The sequence below is a fragment of the Sminthopsis crassicaudata genome, chromosome 4 (genome assembly GCF_048593235.1).
Source record: "Sminthopsis crassicaudata isolate SCR6 chromosome 4, ASM4859323v1, whole genome shotgun sequence".
Lineage (NCBI taxonomy): Eukaryota > Metazoa > Chordata > Mammalia > Dasyuromorphia > Dasyuridae > Sminthopsis > Sminthopsis crassicaudata.
In genome coordinates this window covers 123,506,692-123,527,869 of record NC_133620.1, presented here as the reverse complement: position 1 = coordinate 123,527,869, position 21,178 = coordinate 123,506,692, and the positions used below count along the sequence as shown (strand labels likewise).

At 35.6% G+C, this 21,178-nt stretch overlaps 1 protein-coding gene across 2 annotated transcripts in view; it reads left to right on the top strand.

Annotated features, from left to right (window-relative positions):
• Positions 1-14,854, top strand: part of LOC141565773 (uncharacterized) — a 93,640-nt gene extending 78,786 nt beyond the window's left edge. For both annotated transcript variants that reach the window (XM_074309333.1, XM_074309332.1), the window contains 4 exons: positions 1,276-1,416; positions 5,682-5,766; positions 10,335-10,452; positions 12,938-14,854. In XM_074309333.1, coding sequence (XP_074165434.1) covers positions 1,276-1,416; positions 5,682-5,766; positions 10,335-10,452; positions 12,938-13,127 — 534 coding nt within the window. In that variant the 3' untranslated portion in view covers positions 13,128-14,854. The remainder of the gene's footprint in view (positions 1-1,275; positions 1,417-5,681; positions 5,767-10,334; positions 10,453-12,937) is intronic.
• Positions 14,855-21,178: the final 6,324 nt, after the last annotated feature.

Genomic DNA, 21,178 nt, shown 5'->3' with positions numbered 1-21,178 from the left:
CTTCCCCACTTTATCTTTCACATATCCAAAACCAGCTACCTTTCTTGCCTATTCGATTCTCTCCCTTTGATACTATTGCCTCAATTTCCTCCAGGACCTCCCTCCATCATTCATCTTTTTTCTCTGTTTCTCACTACATTTCTTTTTATGTCTCTTGCTTTCTGTCTCTCCCTCTGTCTCTGTTTCTGTCTCTCTTATCTCTCTCTGTCTCTCCTTCCTCTCTTGCTTTTTCTTCCTATTCCTTCATTCTCTCCATCTCTTCTCCCTCCCCCTGCTTTTCTTTCCCTCCCTTTCCTTCACTCCTTTCTCACCACCTATTACAGATCCCATATTTTTAAGAAACCTTCTCTTGACCTTGCTTTCCTGTGAGTTATTGCTTAAAATTCCTCCTCCTTTTTATTGCTAAGCCAGGTTTTCTGCCTCCAAGTTCAGTGTTCTTTCCAGTAAGTCTCACTGACCTCTCTTAGGGCCTTCTGCACTAGCACTTCCCCCATCCCTGGCTGTCTGCCTTCTGTACTCTCCAGTGTAATGAAGCTTCTTTCTCCAAGGTTATCAGTCAATCCTTAATTTTCAAATTAATAGCTTTTTCTCAGTCATTAGATCAAGGGTTTAGTACAGGAAGGGACCTTGAAGGGTCATCCAATCCAACTCCTTAATTTTATAGATGAGCAAACTAAATCTAAATCTTCTTTCCCTTGATTTTGCTTGAAACATTTTGCATGTCAGCTCTATCCTTAACTCTTTGTGTAAACTCTTTTCACCTGGTAGCCTGCTGATCTGAGCATTCCTTTTTCCAGATGCATCACTATTTCATCTTTCTTCTCCTTTTTCACAAGGCATGGATATGCTCATGGCTCTTACTCTCTGCCTTTGAAGCCTTATCTGCTCTCATGGCATCAGGAGGAATTCAGATGGCTCTCTTGTATAGACATATATACTTCCATATGTACATATACAGATGTACATATACACATCCTTAATACTTCAAGAACCTCTGATGTCATCAATGGGGGTGCTCCTTTTACTGCCATAAAAGTGACAAAAGGAGGTTGATAACAGTTATACACTTAGTGATGCATATTTTGAATCAACGAATTTAATAAATGTCTGTAGTATTATATTTTCATGCTGCTATCAGAGTTACTTAGTTTTGACAGTATTATGCATATGGTAGGCAGTTAGTAAATGTTTGTTGAATAAATAAATGTATGAGTCAAATCATAAAAGCCTTCTCCTGCATTGGTTTCCACGTGTCAACTTTCTTTTTCTGGAAAGGTGGAGTGGAAGTTTTCAGATGGATGTAAAACAATTACTTTTCCCAGTGGCACTAAGAAGGAAATCAGTGCTGACAATAAAACAACAGTTATCACATTTACAAATGGAGATGTGCAGAAGTTCATGCCAGATCAGAGAGTGGTACGTAAATGTTTTGTTTTATTTTTAATAATTTTTTCAAAACCTGGGGGTAGCACAGTAAATAAGAGTTCCAGATCTGAAGTCAGAAAGACTCATGTTGAGTTCAAATAAAACTTCAAACATTAGCTGTGTGACTCTGGGGAAATGACTTGATCCTATTTACTTCCATTTCCTTATTTATAAAATGAATTGTAGAAGGAAATGGCAAATCACTCCAGTATCTCTGTTAAGAAAACCTCAAATAGGGTCATGAAGAATCATATCTCATTGAAAATAAACAATAAGAAATATATAGTCAAAGGGGCAGCTAGATAGAGCACCAGTCCTGAAGTCAGGAGGACCTGAGTTCAAATGCAGCCTTAGACACTTAATACTCCCTTCTCTTTTTGATTATATATTTTCTTTCTTTTTTTCTAGTAGGATGTTCCTATTTTCCAGTCTCTTAGATTTTTTCATTTTTACTTGATCTATCATTCAGCTAATTGGCTAAAATCTTCCTTTTTTTTTTTAGGAGGGAGGGCTAAATGCAAAATGCCACCTGATGCTAAATTATGGGAATATGTACAGTGTTGTAGGGCAACATACTCCAGATTTGGAGTCAAAGAGGTAATTGCAAGTGTTGACTTAATTATTCACTACCTTTGCAGTCTTGGGTGGGTCACCTTTTTGAGTTCTACTTTACTTTAAACTCTGTACAATGAAGGCATTAAAACTCACACTACACATATCCCTAGATTATTATGAGAACCAAATGAAATAATCATGTAAATCATGTCAATGTGAAGCATTAAATTATACCTTCTGAAATCTAAGCTCTTGCTATTTTGTTTTGCATTCATGCCACAAGACAGGAGAATGTAGGGAAGTGTTAGGAAGAAAGATCATTGAGACTGGAAACCAAAAAATGCTATTTTCATTTCAGGAGGCCTTAAAATTATCCTCTTATTTGTTAGTTTCTTTGTTTATTATGCATCTTGAACAAGTCATCAAGATATTTCCTTTCTGCTATATTTCAGTTGCCTCATCTTAAAATGAGAAAGTTGGACTATGAAATTACCTCCAAGGTTCCTTTCAAACTTAAATAATATCTATTGCCCACACGAACTTGAAACTGTCTTTTGCCTTTTTGATGTGATAGATTCATACTACCTTCCTTACTTGGTATCTTTTGAAGATGGAATTTTGTCATTAGTTGAAGTCACTCATGAGCCCTAGCAATGAAAAAAAAAAATGGAAACGACCAAAAAAAGGAGCTACGAGTAACATTGCAGTGAGACTTTTTAGTGCTAATAACTTCTCTCTGACATTTATAGCACTTTTCATCATATGGAAATGGGCATAAACTACCTTAGTTAGAAATTCAAATGTGTGAGATTCTCTTTTTATCTCTACAATGATCATTTTGATCCCTGTGCAGGTGTTATTTAATTACAATGCAATTAGAATCCTGTTCAGTGACTTAATAGGAAAAAGAACCATTTCTCCCTAACCCAAGTGGGGTTTGCAGGCTGGTTGAACTATGTTTAATTTTAACTTGGTTTATGAATCAGGAGGAGATGTTATACATTTGTATTTCTTTATTCTTATTTTCAAGGACAATATTCTTGTATGGTTGCTAAATTCTTTTCAATGTCAGCTCACTGAAAAGCCAAGCTCATAGAACTTGGTGGCACATAAGTATTTAAGATCAAGATTTTAATAATTCACTTCTATAAAGATAGTAGCAAGTTGGTTTCTTTCTATCCTTCCCACTCTCCATTTTTTCCTGAACTGAGTGGATTTCGCATTGTGGCAATTCTGGACAATGCATACTTTTTAAAAAAAAAAAAAAAGAAACTTGGAATTATGGAAATGAATATTCTCCTTCTCCCTTCTCCCCCTCTTTCTCTCTCTCTCTCCCCCACCCCATTCCTTCCCTTCCCCTACCCCCGACTTGCCATAATGGATAAGAAGTTAGGAGCAAACCCAGAGCAATTCCTTTTTTAAAAATAGTTTTTATTTACCAGAAATATGCATGGATACTTTTATAACATTGACAATTGCCAAACCTTTTGTTCTAATTTTTCCCCTCTTCCCCCCCTCTAAATGGCAGGTTGACCAATACATGTTAAATATGTTAAAGTATAAATTAAATACAATATATGTATACATGACCAAACAGTTGTTTTGCTGTACAAAAAGAATCGCACTTTGAAATAGTGTACAATTAGCCTGTGAAGGAAATAATAAATGAAGGTGGACAAAAATAGAGGGATTGGGAATTCCATGTAGTGGTCCAGAGCAATTCTTAAGAGAGTTACCTACAAATAGAGGTTATATCTTGCCTTCTTATAATTCCAATATGGTTAAAAACACCAAGCATTCTTAGCTGTTGGCTCAGTTTGTTTTTACCATTTTATTTAATTTTTTCAAGTGCTATTATTTATTTTCCCTCACCATTCCCTAATTAAAAAAAACTTTTAAAAGTACTATCCATCCATTCAATAGCATTTAATTATTATCCAAGTAAAACAAATTTTCATATTGTTTCATTCTGCATAGTGAATCTATCACCTTAGTTATGGTTTCATCTTTATTTTAATGGAAAGTCTGCAAGCCATGAGAAAAATTTAGCCCTATATTTATAGTATAATCCTTGCCCATGTAGGTGAATTATGGAAAGGAGTACTCTCCTCCCTCTCTTTCTCCCTCTCTCTCCCTCTCTTTTTTCCTCTCTCTCCCTAATGTTTCTCTTCTTCCATTTTCCTTTTTCATTCTTTCTCTTCTTCCCCTTATTTCTTTTCTCTTCTATTGGGTCCAAATCATTAAACCTGCCAGTTCATTGTCATAGGAAAATCCTTGTAATTTCCACTCCCAAAGCAAATTAAGCAAAGCAAATAAATTCTTAGAAATTTATTAACTTAAGAAAATTCTCTAGGGCCCTAAGGTTAACTGAATTTCCCAGTCATACAGAAAGTGTCAGAGGTGGGGCTTCCGAAGAGATCATCTGAACTCCAGACCAGCTGTCTTCTCTTCTCTTTGCCATGTTGCTACTTACAATGGGTCAGATTATTGACAAAGAAAGTGATTTTTATTTGATGCATTTGTTTGGTAGAGTTCATATTTGTTCTTACTTTTAAAAGAAGCCCAGTGGAATGTTAACAATTCTGTCTCTTAAAAACAAATAAAAACTAAATCAAACATTTCCACCTAACATTTTCTAGCTGTATAAAATTGGGCTAATGAAATCACAGTTCCTTCTTGGTGTTTGCTTTTAGAATTTTTCTGAGAATCAGTGCCCCTAGAGATATTTAAAAGAAAAAGAAGAAAAAGGTTTCTTATTCTTGTTTTATAGCACCCCATGACAACATTTCCCCTTCACTCACTGTAGAGTTCTCTTTCATTCTTTATTAGCTTCCCTATGCTCATTCATTGGAAGTGAAGGAAGTAACAATTAAGTGAACCCAGCCTTGCTGGGCAGACATGGGCTGCTATGGAAGGTTATCTAACCTGATGGTACTTGGCCCTGTAGATATTATCCTCTATTTTGGTGTTTCATTCAGCAAAGAGAACCCAGATTCTAAAAGATGGACATCCATTCAGGATGTGTTTTGAAAGAATGTCAGGTTTTTCCTTACTCTAGTTATTTTGAGTTACTCAAGAACCATGGTCCATGAATTTCTGTAGCTTCAAGGACTTGACTGGCAAGGTCTGAGTTGGTCATTCAAGTGTCATGGGAGCCTCCTTTCCTATTATGCACATTTCTAGAGAGTGACTGTCAAACCTTAGGGATATTAGGAACAACGAGAGAAAGCTGGAAGGAACCTTGGAAGCCATTGAGTCCAACCCATTCATCTTACAGATAAGGAAACAAGCTGATGGAGTAAGTCATTCGAGCAGGGCCAAATAAATTGTAAATATATGAGCCAGGATTCAATTTTATTACTTTCTAAACTTCATGTCTACTTTTCTATCCATCATACCAGGAGAGATATCACCTAGTCCTTTCTTTAGATTTCACAGATGAGGAAACCCAGGTCTAGAATTTGTCCTCAGCAATTTGTCCATGGTCACACAGCTTGTTACTGGAGGAGCCAGGACTATCATTCAAGTCTTGTGACTTCCAGGTTATTATAGGATGCTGCTTCCTTTCTGTAGACCTGATTGCCTACATGCTGGTTGTGAGACACCTGCAGGGAAAGCATTTGTCCCTTTGAATGGATGAAGCCCAGATTTAAAACAAACCCTCTCAAAACCTTCCTGTAATACCAATGTTGTACTTTCAGCTTTATTATTATGCAGATGCTCAAACAACTCACACCACTTATCCCAATGGCCTGGAAGTGCTACAATTTCCTAATAAACAGATTGGTAAGTGATAGACTGACCCTTGAGGTCAGAGTTACTTTATCAAGATAATTTTTTCTTAGATTGTTTTTCTTGTTGGTTTATCCTTAAAATATCCCTTACAGAATGTTTACAGAAAGAGGGAAAAATTGCTGTGTGTTTTTTTGTGATGGGAAAAAAATCATTTAACAACAACAACAACAAAAAAGCCAGCTGGTGAAAGATATATGAATAGTATATGTGGGTATGATAGGGCTGGCTGAGCATATGGGCAACAGCAAATAGAGGTATTTAGGCCAAATCTACAAAACTATAATGGTGCAAATAAATTTAACCTTTATAAACTGAGATAATTGGGGGGAAAATAAGTTTGAGGGCTTCAGTTATTCTAATTGACTTCAAATTTCTTAAATGACTTCTCAGCCCTCTGTTTTATTTTGTGTAGACAGAGGTAGAGAAATGAAAATAGTACTGGAGGAGATGGTCTCATCCTGGCATCAGCTCTCATATGGCACAGTATATGGGCTCTTTACCAATGGGCCCAATTTAGATGCATCATATGCAGAGTTCACCAAGGAAATGGTACATGCTGCCAGCATTCTCAAATAATGTAATTTACTGTACCTCTGCAACAATGACCTTTAAAGCCATCTTTCTTTATCGCTTAAAAATTCAAAGCCATCTGTAGCACAGGCCCTGGAGCCTACTCTCCCAAACCCTATATGCACTGGCCATCTGGCTAATCCCTGGAACATAGTTGCTATTTTTCCCTTCAGAGTTCTCAGGGTATCCCTCAGGGTTAGGGTATATGATTTTCTAAGAAAGGTTCATGAATTCCCATCAATGTATTTCCCTCCTTGTGATTATTATTTGATATCAGATATCTAGCAGAATTATTTACTTTTTAGAAAGGAGTATTCATTGAAGTAGTATAATAAGGATAATCAGTACAAAATATCTATCCACCCCTACCTGTCTCTTGAATTTCCCATTTTTTAAAGTTAAAATTATAATCATGATCAAAATAGTAGCCAACATTTAAAAACTGTCTACTATTACCTCATTTTATCTTCACAATAGCCCTAGAAGATAAATACTGTGATTATTCCCTTTTTACAGATGAGGAAACTAATATAAGCAGAGTTTGAATGACTTGCCTACTGTCAGAGAGCTAGTGATTTAGATATTTGAGACTTTAAACTGTCTACTATACTTGTAAAACTGGATAAATACTGAGTAGGACTGGATAATTACTCAGGTCCCTGCCACCTCCAAGTTAGCGATTCATTTGAATGTGTAAAATCTGTTATATTTACTCAAGAATGTATCTCCTTCCTCCCCAAGTACAATATTGAAGATAGAATTTTGTGCTTGCCACCCACATGCGTCACAGTTTGATTATTCTTTATTCATTTGAAGTATATTGATTTTGGTCATCCCAGTCTTCAAGTGAGAAAACTTAGATTTGAAGAAAGATTTTTCTCCTTCATGAAAATCCTATTCTGATGCCTCCCTATGAGATGGAGGTGACTCTGGGGGTCTCGAAGGCTTTGTTATTGGGGTTCAAACTCTGGCAAGTTTTGCCACACTGGAAAAAATTTTAGCACTGGCCCCCTCACGGACTACATGTCTGTTGTGTGAAGACCAGCTTAGATAAGTTTGAACAGGTTGGCTTCTGAGTGATTTTTTTTTATTTTGTTCTGTTTGTTTTTAGTCAAAACAGCCCAGCTAGGATCATCATTGGGTTATGATCTGTGTTAGTAGAAAAAGTGCCTGTGTCAACAAAACTAAAGAACCTTGAAGTGTTAGAATTAAAAAAAATATATATATAATATATATTAAAATATATGTTATATATATATTATATATATGTATATGTATATACACTTATATACAGAGACATATGGACACACATGCATACACACAAATAAATATACATATCTACATATCTATATACATATGCATGTACACGTATATACACCTATACACAAACACGCATGCATACATTATATACATATATACACACTCACAATGCATGCATATAGACACATACACACATATATACATATATGGCTTGCATAAACTCATACTATAAGACCTTTTCTTTGTGTGACACATCCATTGTATAAATCTCAATGGCTCTTAGCCTAAGCAGATTCCTTTGCATTTGAACCACCAGAGATCATAACCTATATTTAATTCCTCCTTCTGCTTTCTTAAGTTTTTGAAGGTTGTTTATTTTCTCTGTGCAAACCCCACCTCCCCAAAAAGAAAAAAACAACAACAAAACCCCAAACCATCCCGTACCAGCAGCCAAATGTATCCTGTCTTGCTTGTTGCATATGAATGCTAGAAAAAGCAACAAGAGAAAGCTCTGTGGCTCCAGATTTTATGGTAAATCCTTTCTAGCTGTTATACTTTATATAAAGCTGTTCAGTTCATTCTTGTTGCAAATAATCTGCCTGTAAATTTTTTTTTCTGACATTGGTAAATCCAGTGCAGGAATAAAAAAAAATCTTCTCATTGTCTTCTTCAAAACAAGAACCATGAATCTATTTTCTTTGTTCCTGCCCTTCCTGTCATTTTTTTTTCTCCTTCCTGTCCTTAACTTTCAGCCTATGTGGTTATGTGTTTTATTAGCATTTTAACTCTGCTAAATTGTCACATAGGGAGTGGGTCAAACTCAGAAGAAAGCATGAGAAATGTCTCAGTCTCCCTCAGAAACCAGGCAAAGAATTGCTTTCAGTGACCTTAAAGCAAATCACTGAAAATGAAGGATTAGACTTGCTGGCTCGCAGCTGCCTTGTAGAATGATTGATTAATGTTAATTCAGTTCTTTTGAAAATGAAAAGTACTTTATAGACCTGGATTTTCTTTCTGCCACTGAACCTTTTAAACTGTCTAAGTCTTAGCTTGTCCAGCTGTAAAACTGACACCCAGTTATTCCATAGGAATTGTAAGTAGTGTTATTGTTCTTTGGTGAATTTTAGGAGGGGAAATCTGGGGGATGGTGAATAGAAAAATAGGCTAGTCAGTTGACATGCCCTTGCTAAAAGCAATGGTAATGCTGATCTGATTATAGTTCTCAGGACAAGAGGTACAGGGAATGGTATACATATCCAAAGGCAGATTGGAAACTGGATGAAGTGGAAGAGCATCTCTTCCTGGAATTTCGTAGACATAAAGGAATTTTCAAAGTGGAAAATTTCTAGACTAAACCATTTGTTTTTCATTACAGTTTTAGAGAATCACCTAGGAGGAACTGATAGACTAAATTATTTGACCTTGGTAACACTTCCATTATGTGTCAAAGATCTAGAATCCAGGGCTTCCTGATTCTAAGATCAGTCCTCTACTACTGTGTCCCATTCATTACCTTTCTTTCTTCCCCTGATTGGGATACAGAAATATTAAGGAACTTTTCTCATGTCACTAAGATGTAAGATTGCCAAACTCCAAAACCCTTTACTGCGCTGTCTCCATATAATTATTTCTCTCAAGTCTTCTTCAAAACTAAATTTGATCATTTGCCTAGGTGATGCTTGACATGGGAGATAGATAGTTGACAAGGTGTTCCCAAAGCCAATATGAGTCTTGATTTGATTAGAATTCACAGAGCAAAAATAAACTGTGCCTAATGGCAAGTTGAAACTCAGTTGGGGGATAATCACAATTTCATGGGTTGGAAGCTAAGAAGATGCAGGCAAAAGTTGGCTGCTTAGGACTTGTCCAACCTCTGATCTCCTGACTTTTGGAGCAGTGCCCATCCCCTCACCTATACTGCCAATAAGTAGCATGGAGGTTGAGAGAAAAAAAACTGACCAGGATAGGCAATGAAGGGTTTAGGGAGGAAACTGAATTGAATGGATCATAAAGGACAAGTAGGATATCAGAAAGTTAAGGAGAAGGGAGTAGGACATTTCAGATAAGTACAAAATATAAGTAGAGAAAGCAGGCGTGGATTATGGAAAGGTTGTTGGACCTGGAGGTGGAATGCTATTTGTATTATTTGGGGGAAGTCATTTAATTTTTTGGAACTTCAGTTTTTTCACCTGTCACATGAAGGGGTAGAAGTAGATAATGTCTCATTTTGGTTTCTAATGATTCAGGAGATTTTTGAGGTGTGTTTTAGATAGGAAAATATGGTAATTTTGTGGGACTTATCCTTAGAGATGAGGAGAGATGACGTGAAAGTGAAGATCAAAAACAAGCAAACAAATTGGATATGTATTTTGGAAGAATTTGAAGCCACATTTAAAATTTTGGATTATAATATATAAGGCTTGGGAATTTATTGGAGATTTTTAAGTTGGAGGGATTCCACAAGAGTCATTCCATATGTAGAAATTCTCGGTTAATTACATTAATTACATCACTATAAAGAATTCATTTTTTTAAAAAAAGTGAATTTAATTATGAATTACTTTTCAAGACATTTTCTTAGAAGCAACTAAAGTATAAATCAATCCCTATGTTCCTGACAATCTCCTAAAAAGCACAATTCATAAAATTGCTTAAGGAAAAAAAAATGATTATTTCTAAATAGATTCAATGTATTATACTTACACTTTTAAAAAAATTGCTTCCTGTAGAAAAACACCATCCTGATGGCACTAAGGAAATTGTGTTTCCAGAAGGCACAGTGAAATACTTCGGTGTTGGGTATGAGGAGACTTTATTCCCTGATGGAACATTGGTGAAAGTAGAAAGGTAAGCATTGCGAATTTAGGGAAATCTAAGGCATCCTGTTTCTTTTGTTTTTCTTTTTGTGTTTTCCTAATAGTATAATTTGAGCACCAAAATGATGCGGGGTGATACAGATATCAGATAATGATAGACAACAAAAGTTGGGGTTCAGTCATGTAAAGAATTCACAATGGCCATTTTCTTTGACAAAAAGTAGATTTATTTAGAGGTTATAGACAAGTTGAAGGGATACAATAGACACCAGGAATGATACATATTAAATAGAATGGGAGAGCATATGAAAATAAGCTCCTCAGTGGAACTCACAATTACTCAGTGGAAAGGGAGCACCCCATGGGACATGTCCTTAACTGGCAGGCTAAATCTTGAAAGAAACTTAGCACCCTAAAATAGTTAATTAGCAGCAAGAAAGATAAGTGGAATTGGGAAACGTAGTAGAATCAGGAGAGATGCCATGTGGCATAGGGGAAGGGAAAGGGGAAAGACTCCATGAGGCAGAGTGTCTTAGAGGACTGACCCAAAGGAAGACAGCAGCCATGGGATGGCCCCAAAGTAGATTTTATAGAGAAAATTTAACCTCAGGGACATGACTGGGATTTCTGACAGGACATGGCAAGGTGAGATTGCTGGAGACCTCTGCAGAGGGTGGGTCTCAGGGGTTTGACATAACTTGGATTTCAGACTGGTGAATCTCCCCAAAGGGATCATGGAGCTAAATTGATCTTTATCAGAGCCTTCTCCCTGTCTGTCTCAGGGATGAATTTTTATTAATTCCTAACCACGCCTAACACTGAAGACCTCATCATGTCTACTCTTCTTTTTTTTCTCTTTATTTTTTTAGGTATTGGTAAAAACAATTCAAATTATCAATCATTCAGAAAGCATTTATCAAATGCTTACTATATGCCAGGCATTGTACTAAAGAATAGGGATAAAAAAAAAAAGGTTAATAGTCCCTGCTTTGAGATAGCATACATTCTAAAGAGGGAGACAGAATATAAATTGCTAACGATGAGATATATACTGAAGAAGGAAATAGCAAACCATTCTAATATCCTTGCCAAAAAAAGTCCCTGGTCAAATTGGTTGACAGGATCATGCAGAGTCAGACAGGACTTAGTGACTGAACAAGAAAAAGAAATTTACAGAGTGGTGAAAATGCCTCACAAGGCTGAGGGGGTGTGAGAGAGGAGGAGTTGGAGTGGGGGCGTGAATGGGGAAAGTTCTCCTATAAAAGATGGAATTTGAACTGAGATTTGAAGAAAACCAGAAACATTAGAAAGCCAAGGTAGAGAGGTTTTCAGGTGATCTTCAATTTTATTGTCTCCCGTTCCCAAAATGGATCATGATTATCAGGGAGTGACTCCATGACATGCAAGTAAATTGCATTTAAGTGAGGGACAGCTGGACAAGTTCACCTGCCTCCAGAGTCATCTGGGTCCAGTGGCCAGATACAGATCAGGATGATTAGAGATGACTGGATAAAATGGCAGACTTTGGCCTTTTTAAGTTAAGCTAACGGGTCTCACTTTGACTGAAGGTACATCAAAGCTAGGTGGCAATTGAAGCAAAAAAAATGTCCTCTTTCACCTAGTACAAAATATCCAAATGAATAAGTAAAGGAAGGAATGAATTTGAGAGGCGGGAAGCTCTGGGTTTCTGGCCAAAGCAGAAATGACTGGTATTTACTTTCAATGAGGAGCCAAACAACCCCCAAACAAATGGGGTTTGGTCTAGGACCTATTGGTGGCCAATTACCTTTCTTTTCCTGGAGTTCTCACTATGCAAGGGATCAAAATGAGACTGTCATTGGCCAGTCCCAGTGACATGGCTGTAGAGCAAAGGTAGAGAAAAGGTAACATGAATTCTGGAGGCTTCCTTCTAGTTTGTCATTCATGTGCTGTTCTGGACCTTGTCTGGATCACTCAGTGTCCATTTAGAAAATGGGAGTTAAATATATATTATCTAATATTTATTTTATTGTCAACTGTGATAGTGAAAGTTTCTAAAATGAAAACCAGAAGCATATCTATGAAAATCTATGATCAATTATGGCTAAAATGATCATAAAAGATTAATTTTATCAATTTGTAATTCATTCATTTTTTGATTGTGCTTGGCTCTGATCCCATTTGGGGTTTTCTTGACAAAGATACTGGAGTGGTTTACCAGGTGAAGAAACTGAGGCAAATGGGATGAAGTGACTTGCCCAGTGAGACCTGATTTGAACTAGTGTTCCTGATTCTAGCTGTCCCATTGATATAAATTATATAATTATAATATATAGTAAAACATATAATTATAAATTATATACCCATAATAAATGATTGTTTTTTAGACTATACAGTGAAAGAATTGATAATTTTTGATAAAATACTGGATGAGAAAACAGATCTAGGGAGCAGTGATATTTTTTTATTTAGTCCAGTATAGCTTTAGTACTGTCTACCATATTACACATTTTATAAGACTAATTCTCTCCTATTAGGAATGGAGATAAAACCATTATGTTCAGTGATGGGCAGAAAGAGATCCACACTTCACAGTTCAAGAGGAAGGAATTCCTTGATGGTACCATCAAGACCGTGTATAATACTGGCCATCGGGAAACAAAGTATACTTCAGGCAGGATTCGAATCAAAGATGAAGCAGGAAAGATCATCCTTGACAAGAAGTGATTCGTCCCTTCTGTTTGTAAAATTATGTGTGCGACTCAGATCACTTTTCATTCAGATTTTCTTTTATATCTTTTAGTTATCTGACCAGAAGCAAGACATAGGTAAGGGCCTATGAGGAGAGATGCATGAGAGATCTCAAATCCAATTAATTATGTAGAAATCTTAGAAGAAAAATGATTCACTTATTCTTAATTTGGAAGGGGAAAAATGGTTAAAATAGTACTCTTGAGCCAACTTCTTGTTCCCAAGGTCATTGTGCCTGGTCCATCCAGGACCATTTATTCTTTGGTGACCAGATGTGTCTGCTATTGGAGCACCTTGCAGAGCTCCCTGCTGATGCCATGCCTTTATTGGACTCTTCATTTATTTTTACTCTGTTCATTCATCCCAAGGCAGGTGAACTTAGCCTTTTTGCAATCCTGCCTCAGCAGAGATTGTCCAAATAACAATACCCATCTTATTTCCAGAGCTAGGTTTTTGTACTTGGTTCCAAAAACAGTGAATGAATTGAAGCAGTTTTAAACAGTCTTGTAGCAACACCTGTCATGAGCAGCAGACTTAACCACCTCTCTGAATATCTGGCAGCCATTTACCCTCCTACCAACTTCATTCATAATCCCAAGTATGAAAGTGATTACATGATTTTTACTAACCTTACAACTTCATTTCCATTGTAAATAACTCATAGAATGGCAGAAGTAAACTTTTTTTCTGAAACAATTAGAGCCCAGAAAATGTAAGAAGTGAATAACTTCTTGCAAATGTTATCACATATGACAGGATGTGGCCAGATGTGATTTGCTAATGTGCACTTTTCTATGTTTTTATATGAAACCAGATGTGATCATGTATTTTCATGCCGATGATTATCTTGGCCTGGGTATATATTGTGCACATACTGCTTTGTTCTTTAAGATGCTCTTGTATTGTTGTTTGAAGAAACTAAAAATCAGCATTCCGTATTGTTATGAGAAATAGAATTCTGTTTTTATTAGTGCAGGGTTACGGCCATGTCCTTATAGGTGAATGCTGAGAATTTTTTCAGAAACATCAGGCACAAAAAATTCCAAAAACCTTTTGGAAGTTGGACTGAGAGAATACTTTGGTCAGAAATTTGTTCATTTTTTCAAATTGCCCTTCAAAAAGGGTGAATCAATTGATTTCTAATTGTCTTGTGGAATGTTAAGAGTTGAAAATCCAAGTGTGGTTTAACCAGAAAACTGCATTCATGAAGCCCTATGGGATTTGCCTGAGTGACAGCACTCATCAAATATAATCTTCCCAACTCTGCTGAATGTGTAAAACCTCTCTTGGAGATGAAAAGGGCTCAATAGAAAAGATCTGTTTTCAAATGTGAAGTAGCTAGAAATCTTTTTAAAAAATTATAAATCTTCCATTTGTTTAGTACCATGCTAAACACTTGGCTTATGTATGTAAAAATGATCTTGGAATGGGCTTTTGTCATATGTATTGATGAACTGTATCCCATAAGATTTTGAGTTGCCAAAGGAGAGCCATTGCACTAATTACAGATAAAAATTTTCCTGGTATATGGAGATAAACAATGTTATGTATCCACCAATAGACAGATGTTGATAATCTAGGGGAAGGATCGGTGGACTTGGAAGAAACCTTGATAAGAGTTTCATCTTAGCCAGACCTAGCTAGCTGTACAATCCTTGGCAAATTTCTTACTTGCTTCATATCTCACTTTCCTTTTTTTTTTTTTTTTTTTTAAAGATTGAGGTCACACATTTCACAGAGATAGAAGGAAGGATGATGAATGGCAGCTTAGTGAATACTTTTTGAAGAGAAGAATCACATTTGATTTGGTTATCTAATTTATTTTATTTATTCCTAAAAATGAGAACATTGCAGTCGACCCAATGAGTAGTTTCTATGAAAGAAAATGAATAGCTTCCCCTTGTCCATATTTTTGACATGGCACTTACTGCAGCAAAACTTGCCAATCTAGAAAGAGGGCATTGGGGACCACACAATATCAGGAAGAAAAACTTCCACTGCAAACAAGTTTACTACCTGTTTTAATTCAGCCCAATTCATAAACATTTAATAAGAAACTACTATTTATTTGTCTATCTATGTATCCACCCATCCATCCATTCATCTATCTAGCTGTGATCTATTTAACATCTACCTACCTACTTACCTATCATCTATCTATCTAATCTGCCTGGTCCTGTGCTAGACTGTGGAGAAGCAAAGACAAAATTGAAGCAGTCTCTGTCCTCAAGGAATTTATATAAATTCTACAGGAGGGGCACATTAAAGATAAGCAAAATCAATATATATGTACATATATTATTATTATATAATCAATATATAATATATTATATATGTATATATGTATACATATATATATATATATCAAATAAATGCAAAGCACTTGAGCAAGCAAAAAATAATTTGAGTCAGGGAAGGTATTTTGTAAGAAGTAGTACTCAAGCTAAGGCTTGAATTGATAAAAAAAAATCAAAAACATCAGCTCCAAGCTATAGAACTGAAGAACATTATTCCAAATATGAGGAACAGTCTGCACAACAAAAGGGAGTAAGCAATGTCACAACTTGACAATAGGTAGATTGACAGTGTCAGCACTTTCTTATAATAAGTTCAAAGTCTGTACAGAAGCACAGAGGAGGATAAGGATGTTCTTCCTTCCTCAAATGGAATCTCCAATCTCATCATGAACTAGTTCCAACTTATTCCCTCTGGTGTTACATTCCACTACTATTCTTTACAAGCCCACTGTGCAGTCAAAGTATTATATTCCCACATATTGAATATTTCTATAATTTTTCACTTTTGTCTGGAATACTCTTCCACAACTTTCACCTGTCATAATTTTAAGCCTTTTCTTTTCTCTTTTTAAAAACTTTTCAATAGTATTTTTATAACATGTAAAAATAGTTTTCAACATTCATTTTTGTAAGACTCTGCATTCCAAATTTTGTCGCCATCCTTCCCTATCTAACCCTTCTTCCAAGGCAGCAAGGCAGTAGATTACACATATGCAATCATTTTAAATATGTTTCCATATTGATCATACTGTGAAAGAAAAAATCAGAACAAAAGGGAAAAACCACAAGAAAGAAAAAGCAAACAAAAAATAATGATAACAGTATGCTTTGATCGGTATTCAGTCTCCATAGTTCTCTCTGAATGAGAATGGCAAATTCCATCCAAAGGTATATTACTATTGAGAAGAGCCAAGTCTATCATAGTTGATCATCACATGATCTTGCTGTAACTATATACAGTGTTGTTCTGCTTCTGCTCACTTTACCCAACATCAGTTTAGTTAGTCTTTTCAGGCACTTCTGAAATTAGCATGTTTTATCATTTCTTATAGAATAACATTCCATGACATTCATATACTATAATTTATTCAGCCACTTCTTAATTGATGAGCATCTACTCAATATCTAATTCCTTGCCATTATAAGAAGAGCTGCTATAAACATTATTGCACAAATGGATCCTTTTCCCTTTTTTATTATGATCTTTTTGGGATACAGACTCAGTAGAGACACTGCTGAATCAAAGGGCATGCACATAGTTCCAAATTACTCTTCAAAATTACTAGATCAGTTCACAGCTCCACCAACAGTGCATTATCGTCCCAGTTTTCCCGCATCCCCTCCAACATTTATCATCTTTCCGTCACTTTATTCAATCTGATAAATGTGAATGGTACTTCAGATTGTTTTAATTTGCATTTCTCTGATCAATAGTGGTTTAGAGCATGTTTTCATATAACTATAGATGGCTTTAATTTCTTCATCTAATCCTAACCATTCTTCTAAAGAGCCAGCTTAATTGCTACTCTCTCAATGAAGTCCTCCTCTCTCACCCTACTCCTCCTTCATTTCCTCTTCATCAACCAAGTAGCCTTTGCTTGTCACCGAATCATCACCAGAATATATTGCAGCTGTTTAAGTATGAACCTTATCTCTCCCACTAGACTGTAGACCCTGTGAAGACATGAACTAATTTTGTCTTTCCTCTTTTTACCTTCCACACACCCTCCATTATATTAGGAGACTCGGCAAATGTTTTTTTTGAATCAGTGGATGAGTGAATGAATAAATAAATTCAAATATAATTTAGGATAACCAGAATTGTCCTGAGGCAAAATTGTGAAGCAGATAAAGCCTCTACTCATTTCTCTAACTTGTATGATATTCGTTTTCCCTTCCTTGGCAGTCTAGTCTCTTGTTCCACAATCAGAAACTACCATTGTCTTCATTCCTGTTAAGGTATAAACAACTGATAACAGATTTTGACATTAATGACATTTTGAGATATAAATATTTTAATTGAAAGAAGTTCTGATGGTGGACTTTCAAATGTCAAACATAATTGATATTTTCCAGGCATGCATAAAATCATATGAGGAGGTGGTCAGGTATTCCCCCTAACCAAAAGCAGCCCTGTAACATCTTAAGGGGGTATGTGTCTCAGTCTCACAACATTTGTTTGTACCTACAAAGATTAACATAGTGAGATTTATAACCTAAACAAAACTCATAAAGTTATTTGAATAAGACCTAGATTCAGTATAGTTTTAGCTGTGTTATCCTAGGCAATTCTCTGAATATTCCTGTGCCTTATTTTTTTTATCTACAAAAAGAGGGGGGCTAGAATTGATATCCTCTAAGAATCCATTATACTCCTTGATTTTGTGTGGCAAAGTAGGAGTACTTTTAATTAGAATTCACATGGTAAGTTCCAAGTTCCATTTTGAGTTGTCACAATAAAAATACTTAGGTAGGCTCTAGACATTTTCCAGTAATTTAGCAAGTAGATGCTTTTAAAAAATCACTTTACATGTAAAGAGTCTTAGACTCATTTACATAATCCAGTGAAATATAAGGTAGACATTTTATTAATATTTATTTAATATTCATATTAGAAAATTGGATTAACAAAGTAACAATGATTACTTTCTTCAGGATGAACCTGAAAAGAGTAGTGAATAACTGATCGTCTTGGAATACTATACACAGGGGAAGATTGCTCTTAAGATGTTTTTGCCTGTAGTTTAAAGTTGAAAGAAAAACTCATAAGACATAGGGATGATTAGGCATTGAATGTGATAAACCAGACACCACTATTAAAAACACCTACCTCCTCACCAGAAGTAGGGGAAATTCTCTCAGCTAAAGTCATGACACTAGTTTCCCACTTTTTCTAGCTTGTCTGATGATATACTTTCAATTTCAAAACTATCAAATTCAAAAGAATTTAGTATAAAAAAATTGAATTCCTATGGGGTAATAAACTTTTAAAATGACCTTAAAAACTTGTCTGTCTTATTGACACACAAGTCTTCTCTTAAAATCTTAACTGTTATTCTTACATGATACTCTTTCTTTCCTTCCCCTCCCCCAATTCTATTCATTTCTTCTGTTCCTGTCTCTCCTTTAAGAGTCTCAGAGTCTCAGTGCCTTCTAGAAGAAAGAATACATGAAGATTAAGTCCAAATGTGCCATAAAACAACTCTCTGAGAGAATAATTTAAGTTGAAATTAGACCATGAAATTGTGAGATTTTCTAAAATATATATTTATTTTTCTTATTTGTTACCAATTTTAACATTTCTTGGAGATTGTGTTTTTAAAAAGATAAAAAGATATATTTCAAAAACACATGGAGGTCATTGAAGATCCTTTTACAAGATTCTGAAAGATCTGAATATTTTGTAATAATTATATCAATTCATAGACTAGAATAGGAAGTATGTACCAGATTTTCTAAAGTGCTGTCACTCATTTGCCAATCTCCTCAAGCTCTCCTGAAATAGAAGTCAAAAGAGCATAGGTGGGAATGCTTGGAATGCTTCATATGCATCATATAGAATAGAATTTGATTTTCCAGCCTTTCATCATTGCTCACTCCATTCAGGTATATACTGAGTGTGGAATTTTAGCAACCAGTTCACATCTCTGTTTCCATACATAATCTTACTCTTCTCATAACATGCAGGGCAGTACCAAAAGTCTCTACAACTCCTCAATTACAATCCCACTTATTTACCAAGACCCAAGTACATGATGGTAACCTTTAAACTCCATATTCTTCCTTTGACTTTCATATTTAATGCAAATGAGAATGTGTCCACCAAAACCAAGCAGTGATGGAACTTAGCTTTGAAATGAATTGAGATACAAAGGATTAATTGTCTGAGTTGAGGAAGGGAACATCCAGGGCTGGTGGACATCTTGGGTTAAGGCACTGAGATGAGAGATGGATAGTTGTGAAGAGTAAGAAGAGTAGTTTAGCTGGACCATATGTAGTATGGAAAGGGGAATAATGCATAATATTCAATAATCAAGTGTTATTTAGACTTTGCCTGAAGATTCCTATTAAGAAGGTAGATTATTCCACTTTTGAATAGCAAAGATAATTTGAACAGCACAGGTAATTGCTAGTAGCCAAAATTTGCCTCTTTGAAATCTCCACCTGCTCTTTCCTATTTTTAAAATCCTAGGTATAATTTCAAGAAGTTTAACCCTTAATCCATCTAATAGCCTTTCACCAACTTATTATGATCAAAATTTGCTCCAAGTTAAATATTCCTTGTATCTTCACTGAATTCATATATAGCAGGAATTTGAGGCCCTTCACTATATTTACCTTTCTCAGATTACCCATATTCTTTTAAAATAGGGCATTGAGCACTAGGCATAATGCCAGTTTGCTTTGATGAGTCCTGATATCTTGTCATCCAGCCTAACATCTTGTTACCTTTTTGAATGCCATATCACTATTTTGACTAAAATGGGACTTGCAATAAATCTCCAGATTTTTTTCAAACTAATTGTCAATTCATAAAACTCTTATATTATCCTGATGAAAAGGATGTTTTTTTTAATCCAAGTGCAAGACTTTATATTTATCACTAATTTTCTTTTTATTAAATCAAACACACTATCTGAGGTTGTTGAGACTTTTATGGATCCTGTTAATCAATAAACTATCTTTGGCTCTGCCTAGTTTCAAATTGTGCTATAGTCTAGCTCAGCTTAATTCCTAATTGGTAATATCATTCTATAATATACCTACATCTTTCCCTACTATCTAAAAAATATCATAGAAAATTGTTCAATGCTGTGCTGAAATATAGGGAAACTTTTAATTATAGCTTTCTCTTTTCTACTAGATTTAACCTGTCAAAAAAACTAGCTCTTGGTTTTTGATGATCATTGCTAGATAAAGGTGAAAGATGGATATAGAGTTGAAGAAACTCACAGAATGCTTGACACTTTAGGAAGATGGTCTTAAAAGGATAGAAATTTAATTCTTGAAAATTTTGCATCCTAAAGGATGCTTAAAGGCTGGTTGAATTTTGACTGTCTTTGAATCCTTTGATGTCTTCTCTCCAGATCTCTGGAATATATTTTAGATTCCCTTTTTCTCTTTCTTCCCCTTTTCTCTAATTCCTCTTCTTTCTATATTCCTCTCTTTGTCTCTGCCTCTTCCCTCCTTTTTTTTCTCCTCTTTTCCTCTCTTCTGTCTCTATTTCTCTATCTCTGTGTCACACACACACACACACACACACACACACACACACACACACATATCCATCTCCCTCATCTATGGGGCCTGTGAATACAGATCACCATTCCTTAGAGAATGGAAAAATGTTGCCTTTACAGCTGGTCCAATTTCACTCCTTAGTTTTCCTCTGTATGTATCAGCCATAATTTAAATTACCATTCAAGCTACTCTTATGGCTCATTGCATTATGGAGGTAACCCAGTGGTTTTGAAGGCTATGCTGGGGAAAGGCAAAGTCTGGCTGATTCTACAGTAGATTGCAAAAGCTTTGCACATGTGCCCAGGCAGAGACTGCATGTCTGTGGCTTCCAAATAAATTTTGAGAGGTCCATCAACAGTGTGACTTCAAGGTCATTTTGATTTTTAAACACTGCAACTGTCACAAATCATCTACTAAGTACCAGAAGGATTGTGATCTGCTTTGGGTGACAAAATTCTATATTCTTCAAATGTTCCCTTTATACACTCT